The 9,281-nt window shown below is 43.3% G+C and overlaps 1 protein-coding gene across 1 annotated transcript; it reads right to left on the reverse strand.

Moving 5' to 3' along the window:
- Positions 1 to 3,365: 3,365 nt before the first annotated feature.
- On the reverse strand, positions 3,366 to 4,647 carry LOC136505889 (uncharacterized). Its single transcript, XM_066501020.1, has 2 exons — positions 4,124 to 4,647; positions 3,366 to 3,997 (listed from the first exon to the last, which is right to left on the reverse strand). The coding sequence occupies exons 1-2, from the start codon at positions 4,252 to 4,254 to the stop codon at positions 3,595 to 3,597; spliced, it is 534 nt and encodes a 177-aa protein (XP_066357117.1). The 5' UTR covers positions 4,255 to 4,647; the 3' UTR covers positions 3,366 to 3,594.
- Positions 4,648 to 9,281: the final 4,634 nt, after the last annotated feature.

The following is a 9,281-nucleotide window of genomic DNA, read 5'->3' on the forward strand; positions in this document are numbered from 1 at the left end:
ATGCATCTGATAAAACAGTGATGAGCGATGTAGTGCAACAGAGATACTCCCTCCATATAATGAAATGTATGGTTCTTATTTCCCGAGAAATCAAACATTTTTAATTTTAATCAAATATATATTTAAAAAATATTAATATTTATAATATATAATTAGTATTATTAGATAGATTGTTGTAAATATTTTATAATAAATTTATATGAATATATAAATATTGCTAATATAATCTACAAACCTAGTTAAACTTATGAAATTTTGACCGCCACGAGTTGTTTGTGAACCGAAGCAAACAAAATGACGCAGCAAGACAGTTTACAGTGACGTAAACAGTTGTCGCGTGGCCACTTTCGTCACAAACTTGTCAAATACTACGGTCTGGAAATCGTGTGTCCGCTGTCCACTCTCTCTTTGTTCTTATACTCCAAGAAACCAAGGCCACACATATTGCCTGAACGTGAACAGGACACATGCTGATGATAAGATAATGTCTCGTTTGTCATATGTAGAGTGAGGTCGATCCAGAATCCAATAATTCACCGGTCACGCTCAAATGTTGTTTTTTCACCGACAACAAAAGGGCCGTAATTTAAGGAGCGCTTTTTTTTCTATTGACCAATAGCATGGTTTTTATTTATAAAAGACTCCATGAGGACAAAGAAGCTCACATAAGCTAGCACATGCACATTCACATCTGCGCAGGTGACTTGGATGTAGGAACCAAAGCAGTTTAGCCACAAACCAGGGCTACGGAGCCCTAGCGCCGCCGCGCCCCCCTACACCCCCTCCCCCCGTCGTCTATCACCGCTGGTCCCCCTCTCTTCCCCTCCGGCATCACGCTGGGGGCTGAAGGAGTGGGGATCCATTGTTTTTAATAAGTTTTTTTTCTAGTAGATCGAGTTATTAGGGTTAGTGTCTCTCCATACCAAGTTCTAGGTATTGGTGTTTTATCTCCTCCTCTCCAGCGATGGTGAAGGGAAAGGGTGGAATTGTCTTCTCCATGGCGGCCCCGTTGAAGATGAGGGCGACAACTTCGACGTCAACATCTTCATCGACATGACGACATGGAGACTTTTATTTCCGGATGGTGGCATCAAGGCGGAGATGATGTCGCCGCCATAGAATAATTTTCTCCGGTCTCTTAACCGTTTTGTTGTGGTTAGATCTGATCACAATGAAGGAATATGGAGAATAATTTTCAGATCAGTCTTTTCTCATTCTTCGGTGGTAGAAAGAAGAAGGAAGACACTAGAAACAAGAAGTTCCTTAATTCCACCTACATGAATGTTGGCCGTCGTTCGTTGGGCATTTGTTCTCAAGCCAGTTGCCGAGTGTTTGCCTATGCAGTCATCCACACTGCAAAGCATCTAACAGGTTAGGTTTTGAGTTATGCTATTCACATCGTGGGTACTTTTTTGTAATCCAGAGTGCTTGTAACATCTTGATGTGCCCAGCTATCATATAATATAATTCTTCTTTCATCGCAACAAAAAGCACATGCACATTTGCCCTTATAAAATCACGCAAGCTGTAAGCATAAAAAATCTCATTGTCGAGATATACAACGATTGAAAACTAAAACCAATAAATATGAAATAAATTTAAGAAAATACAAGCATATGTGTTAAGTCGAAAACTTGAACCTAATTGTATACTTTCCGCCACAAGAAACCGTATCTTCTTCTATAGGGCAGCTAACAATCCTAACTGACTTAGAAAAGGTTGCTAACACGCTGCCAAGGTTCTCCAAGGTACAACAGCACACGGGCACCAAATAAGTAAATGTGGTTCTCTCCTTGAACAAGCAACTAGCCAAATTACAATAACTCTTCCTACCGACTAGCCCTAGTCTAATACTAGTCACTCACTAAATATGTGCTGACTACTTTTACAGACTTAGTACTTTAGTGTCTTCATAGCCTTCTCAAGTGCAGTTGTGTATTCCCACTTTCACATTTAAAAAAAACAATACATCCATATATAGGTTTCAAATTTAGAGTATAGTATGTTACCGATAATTAAAGTCACAAAAATAGTCGAATAACAAATTGTTCAGCTAATCGGCTCTAAGATATGCATGAAACAAACTACTAAACTCTTTGTCTTTAAACCAATATTTGCAACCAATAATACAAGTTACAAGAATTGGAGCATCAAGAATAGAGACCTGGTGCGGTGTTGCCGGCCGCCTCCCTGTGTCGATGCTACTGCCGCCTTGCGGCTTGTGATGGCCGCACATGGCGAGCGCCGCCAGCAGCAGCCTGCTCCGCACCGGCCACCGCCACGCCTCGCCGCCTAAGGTTTGCAGCACAGCCCGCTCCGTGTCGAGATGTCGAGTCGTGGCTCCATGCGTGACCGTGAGGCGGGAGGAGGCCAAGGGGGTGCAGACTCAGGGAAGTGAGGTGGAAGGAAGGCCGTTTGTTTTGCTAGTTTGGGCTCAAATGTTGCGAAAATATCTGGATATACTATTACAATATATATATATATATATATATATATATATATATATATATATATATATATATATATATAAAGATGTAAAAAAAAGTTGAGTATTCCTAGGAATACAGGGGGATAACCTTAAATCCGCCCCTGATCAAGTGTGTGCAGATTCCTCTAGACTTCCTTACCCTTTTTTTCTGAACATGACTGGGCACGTGTTTCATTAAGAGAAGATAAAAGATCCACGGCCGCGGCAGAGCTAGACCAACTCAGATGGCATTAAGTACGGTGAGGTTTATTACACTTCAGAAAATAAAAAATGACCTATGATTAACAACTAGATTACACACATTGAAACTAACCAGAGACAGACAAAAGACCTTCTCAACCAATGGTACCCTGCTTAACCCACATTCTAGCCTTATCCTTGATCTTTAATGCCAATGTGATAGATGTACACAAAACCCCCTCAAAAGACTCACGGTTCCTATCCTTCCAAAATAGCCAAACCACCAAGACCATAAGGCAGACGAAACCTTTATGCCCCAATTTATCAACCAATTTATGTGAAGCTATAAGGCAGCCGAGGATGGAAGCGACTTCCCGTGCTGGACCCAATAACACTGTTCAAAAACATTGTTCAAACACTGTTTATGGAAATTGAATTTCTCTCTTCTCTCTCGCACACGGAGCCACCAGGGGCCGATAAAGCCAGTTTCTTGAGCTCCACTGGGTCCTAGTGGTTCTATGAGAGGGAGAAAGAGGAGAGAGAAAATCAGCTCCCATGATAAGTGTTTTTGCAGGAGCCAAAGATGCTGGGTTCCCTAGACCCAAGAAGGGGGGGGGGATGGGAGTGAGATCAAGAGATAGGAGCGACTTCTTACATTCAGATATAATGTATGGACCTGGATTGTATAATACTCGCATTTAATAATGTATGGAACCGGGATAGAAACGTCCATTGCAAACACCCTTACATAATCATCACCAGTGGCTAGAAATTAATAGTATTGTCGTGCACGACATTTGAGTTTTTGCGAAAAGAATCTAGGCTAGTAGGAAGCATTGCTTCACTTCTCCGATCAAGCAAGTTCAAAACAGAAAGGTAACACAACCAGGCCAGGTGCTTATATAATTTTCTTCAGTCAGATGAGACTAGGAAGAAACAAGCAACAGCGACGACGACTCCATGCCTTGACGATCGCATCCGAACGGGTGATCAACCGCCACGGCATCGTTCACCCGTTTCGTGGCTCGGCGCGTCATCAACGGCTCCGATGGATCCTCCGGCTCCGCCGCCGTTACATGTGCGCCGGGTGACGTTGCCGACCGGTGCCTGAACTGAGACTTCTTGTTCAGCGGACCACCGACACCGCCTCCGACCAGAGTGCTACTCTCAGACGCACCTCTCGTCGTTGACCTGTCCTCGTCGTCCACGAGCAGCTCCGATTCATCGTCCTCCGGCCACAGCTCAGATTCCCAGTCGTCCTCCGTGCTGACGCTCTTGTAGTATGGGTTGCAGCTGATGAGGCCGTCGACGACCTCCTCTCCGGCGAGCCTGCCGCGTCGGTTTGATTGCAGGGACGAACCAGATATTAGTTCACCGTCGATACCTATCTAATTAGAGCTAACCTGCGTCAACCGTCAAGGCGCGCGGTGAACAGGAGAGACAGGGACGACTCACAGTTGTGCTGGAGTGGCGGCGCCGGTGAGCGCCAGCCGCGCCATGCGCAGGAAGGAGGCGGCCCGTCGCGAGAGGTCACGGAGCGGCGGGAGCTGCATGCCGTCGGAGCCGCCGGCCATGCTGTCTTGCATGCACTGAGGCACGCTGAGCTCGCGCACGAACAAGATGACAAGCACAAGTGCACAACTCGCGTCTATGGACTGCGGTCGATGGAAATGAGCTTGATTTGGGGACGAGATCTGGATCCTGGCCCGATGTGAGGTATGTGATGTGCATCGGAGATTAGGCGGCGGCCTGCATGTTTGCAGAGGAGAGGAGTGGTGGGCAAGTGGAGTGCGGGTGGGAAAGCACTTGCAGCCTTAATTGCACGTTTTGTGCATCTGAAATGGAAGAGTTAAGGTCAACTAACGATCTCGAGAGTTGGGCAGCAGTTGACTTTGCATTTGCTTTTGCTGTGCTGTTAACTATATATATTATTACCCTATTAGAAATCAAATGTTGAGTTTTTTTATTATTTATTACTACTTACTCTCTCTGTTTTAAATTATAAGACGTAGACATAGTGTAAAGTGTATATATGTATAAGAAAAGCTCCGTATCTCGAAAAGTCAAAATATTTTATAATTTAAAATAGAGGAAATGCCAGTTACTATGCTACAGCTTAGAGAAATAATGGTATCAAGAAACCCTAGTTTATAATTAGGGTGTGCATGCAAAACCATGGTTTAGGGAAAAATATTTGGAGCAGAGTTTCTAAAACTCCAACACAAACTACAGTTTCGACCATAGTTTTAGCAAACGCATGTTACTTTCAAACACCTCAAAGTTTTCTACAACTAAAGTAATTTCTAAAATTATGATACTTTTTCATTTTTAAAAACCCTCAAAATACTTTACATCTAAATATAAAATTAAGTTGGTGCACGGCAGCCTGAAACCACTACCCGTACCTGTAACAGTTTGTCACGGTAAAGACAAGAAAGCAATTATATAATGGTTCCCGTCAAGATGCCTATAATAGATGAGTTATACTCCTAGGTACCTATAGATCTTTTGGAATATAAAGTGTACCAGTATAAAAGCTATGTTAGGTCTTTGCACACTAATGTTGTCCAAACTAAAGATTTCCTTGCACTTGTACCGTCTTAGGACGGTGAGTGTCCATCCATCGGCTTTCAATGTAATATCCACTACTGCAGGAAATATTTCCACAGAAAGCTAAGCAAAGATAGAAATCAACCATTTCTATAGGCACATAAGTCATTGCATGTACAAACTGTTTTCCACATGCAAAAAAAACTTAAGGAACCACATGTAAATCCTATTTCCATATGAGCACGTACGACTTAAGGATCCATATGTAAAACCTACTTCACGGGCAATTTCATTATCAGTTTAATCCAGAAAAATAACATCAGCAGGTTTGTGACGACATATATGTGCATGTGTATATTTCTTATGAACACTACAGCATGCAGAGATAACATACTAGTGAATACAGTAAAAACACAAAGTACAGAAATCACAGAGATTAGACTGTACCCAGAGGAGGGTCCCATGCCGAGAGCATCGGAGGCTCCATTCGCACTAGTCGACATAGTGCGTTGCTCGAAGTCGCGGACCACAGTCGATGTAGGAAGATGTTCGCAGTGCAGTCACACGAACGGACCACCAGGAAGAACACGCCTTGACGTTCCGCAGGCAATCACCGAGAAGAAGATGTACGGATGAGCAGTCGCGGATCGCTCCCCAAAAACCTAATCGCCGCGCACCCCGTGCAAGGTTCTCTGGCGGACGAGGGTTCCGGAGGCACCTGCTCTCCTGCTACTCCGTGCGCGCAGAGGTACGGGACGGAGAAACCAGAAGGCTGCGGAAGTGTGGTTCTCTCGGGAGTGGTTGCGGAAGGACTCAATCTGGACTGATGGAGGACTCGGATATATGGACGGGGAGAAGTGAGGCAGCGGAGAATCCCAGGAGACAGGGACAGAGAGACAGAAGCGAAAGAGACAGTAACAGCCACAATCAGTTCGCCTCTACCATCAAGGGAAGTAACTCCCATTGTTATGTGGATTAAGTGGCAAAAGACTGGCCACGCCCGCCTGCTCGCCGCCTGCCTGCCTGCCTGCCTCGCCCACGGTCCGGCCGGCGACAGCGGCGGCCGCGCGTGCGCACGTGTGGCACGCCTTTATCCTTTTCTCAGCCTCTCAATTTAGATGAATAATTTCCAACCATATAAGCTGAGTCAGCGTCCAGTCAAAATCCCGTATGGTATTAAACCATACAACGCTTAATATTACGCACCATAGAGTTTTATTTGATTCATTAAATATTATATGGGCCAAGCCCATATTATATCCTACAATCCCCATCAAACTCTAGGGTTTGTAACAAAGTAGTCTCAGAACCACATTTCTTTTATATACCAGTGTTTCGATGGAGACTGTTAAGTTGAACATCCATCTAGAACAATAGTTTCACTCAGTCACAACTGAACAATGGACTAAGCCTTGAATTGACAGTTTTATGTGAGGTAAATGTCACTAAAGTCCTTAGCTGACACTGGGCAGCAAAAGGCATCCCTTCTATTTGAAGCATATAAGTCATACTTCAGTGCCTTTTATGAGTATTTAGAGATCACCCAAATCTCATAAACTGTGACCAGCAGTCTGACTCATATAGGTGTGTTTCTCAAAAGATGTTCTGTAGGACAACATCTTTACTTTGACAAGCCACTTGGAACGCATTAAGGCAAAAGCCAGCCTGCCTTACAGAAAGGAAAGATATGCATCAGAAATGAGTCTTACTAAGGATCTTTTCTCACAATTTACTACTAGCTTGTTTCACCGTCCTACTTCACGGGATCTCCGATCACATAGAATAGGTTACCACTATAGTAAATTTCAATTGGGTCTCAAACCCATCTCTCTCGCTGCACTTTCTATCACGTTGCGTGACAGACCCTTAGTGAACTGATCTGCCAGATTGTTAGACGTGTGGACATAGTCCAACGCTATTACTCCGGAGTTTCTCAATTTTCTGACAGATTTTAGTCTTCTCTTAACATGCCTTGTGGACTTCATGTTATCCTTGGAACTGTTAACCTTTGTAATCACAGTCTGGTTATCGTAGTTCATAGAAATAGCCGGTATGGGTTTTTCAACAACCGGTAAATCCATAAGGAGATCACAAAGCCACTCAGCCTTAGATCCAGCAGTGTCTAATGCTGTGAGTTCTGCTTCCATTGTAGACTTTGTTAAGATAGTCTGCTTGCAGGACTTCCAGGAAACAGCACCACCTCCAAGTGAAAACACATATCCACTTGTGGCATAAAGCTCATCAGCATCAGAAATCCAGTTGGCATCACAATAGCCTTTCAGCACTTTCAAATGTCCGGTATAACAAATACCATAGCTCATGGTTCCTTTTAGGTAGTGCATCACTCTCTTAAGAGCATGCCAGTGATCATCTCCTGGGTTTGACACAAACCGGCTCAGCTTGCACACAGCAAATGAGATGTCAGGCCTTGTTGCACTAGCAAGATACATGAGCGAACCAATGATCTGGGAATATCTCAACTGATCCCTTGTTATTCTTTGATTTTTTCCTTAATAGCACGCTAGGGTCATAAGGTGTAGGAGCAGGTGCACAGTCACTGAACCCAAAGCGACTCAGCACCTTTTTCACATAATTGGTTTGTAACAGAGTTACCCCACCATCACCTTCTCTTAGAAGCTTGATATTAACATCAGCCTTTCCCAAATCTTTCATCTCAAAACTTTTAGATAGAAATTCCTTTATCTCCTCGATCACTTTGAGGCTAGATCCAAAGATCAGTATGTCATCAACATATAAGCACAAAATGACTCCACCCCCACCATACTAATAGTACACACATTTGTCAGCTTCATTCACAACAAAGCCAGCAGATGTTAAAGTTCTGTCGAACTTCTCATGCCATTGCTTAGGAGCATGTTTTAGGCCGTATAATGACTTTAATAATTTACACACCTTACCTTGTTGACCATTTGCTACAAACCCATCAGGCTGATCCATATAGATCTCCTCCTCCAACTCTCTGTTTAGGAAAGCTATCTTAACGTCCATTTGATGAACGATAAGACCATAAGAGGCTACCAGGGAAAGCAAAACTCGAATTGTGGTCAATCGGGCAACCGGTGAATAAGTATCAAAGAAATTCTCACCTTTCTTTTGAGTATAACCCTTGACTACAAGCCTTGCCTTGTACCTCTCAATAGTACCATCAGGCCTAAGCTTTTTCTTGAACACCCATTTGCAACCTATAGGCTTGCACCCATAGGGACGATCAACTATTTCTCAAGTTCCATTAGACATAACAAAATCCATCTCACTCCGTACTGCTTCCTTCCATAAGTCAGCATCAGAAGAGGAATATGCCTCTTCAATGGTCGTTGGTGTGTCATCCACAAGGTACACAATATAGTCATCACCAAAAGACTTTGCAGTCCTCCGTCTCTTGCTTTTCCTGGTGACTATAGTGTCGTCCTCCTCAGGATTTTGCACATAAGGTTCCTCAATTTGTTCTATCGGAATAAAATTTTCATGCTCATAGGGAATTATAAATTCATGACCAGTTGTGCTAGGTGCATTTTTCATGGGAAACTCATTCTCAAAAAATGTAGCGTCTCTAGATTCCATGATTGTATCAACAGCCATCTCAGGAACACTAGAGTTTATAATTAGAAATCTATAACCCACGCTGTAAATAGCATAACCAAGAAAGACACCATCAATAGTCTTTGGTCCAAGCTTTCGCTTTTTGTTTATTGGCACATTCACCTTTGTCAAACAACCCCAAGTTCGCAGGTAAGAGAGATTTAATCTCTTCTTCTCTCATTCCTCGAATGGTGTGATTTCTTTGTTCTTTGTGGGCACTCTATTTAGGACATGACATGCTGTCAATATAGCATCACCCCACCATTCCTTAGAAAGTCCCGCAGTCTCCAACATGGCATTAACCAAATCAGTTAGAGTGTGGTTCTTTCTCTCTGTAATCCCATTGGACTATGGTGAGTATGGTGGCGTCCTCTCATGAATAATTCCATGCACCGCGCAAAACTCAGAAAATTTATTTGAGAAATATTCTCCCCCGCGATTGGACCGTAAACGCTTGATTTTC

This window comes from Miscanthus floridulus, chromosome 14, assembly GCF_019320115.1.
Source record: "Miscanthus floridulus cultivar M001 chromosome 14, ASM1932011v1, whole genome shotgun sequence".
NCBI classification, from domain to species: Eukaryota; Viridiplantae; Streptophyta; class Magnoliopsida; order Poales; family Poaceae; genus Miscanthus; species Miscanthus floridulus.

Bases quoted from the DNA above. Each gene is read 5' to 3' on its own strand.
- LOC136505889 (XM_066501020.1), bottom strand. From the start codon at position 4,254: ATGCAAGACAGCATGGCCGGCGGCTCCGACGGCATGCAGCTCCCGCCG. The intron at 3,998-4,123 runs GTGAGTCGTCCC...CCGACGCGGCAG, and splicing joins GCCGCCACTCCAGCACAACT to GCTCGCCGGAGAGGAGGTCG.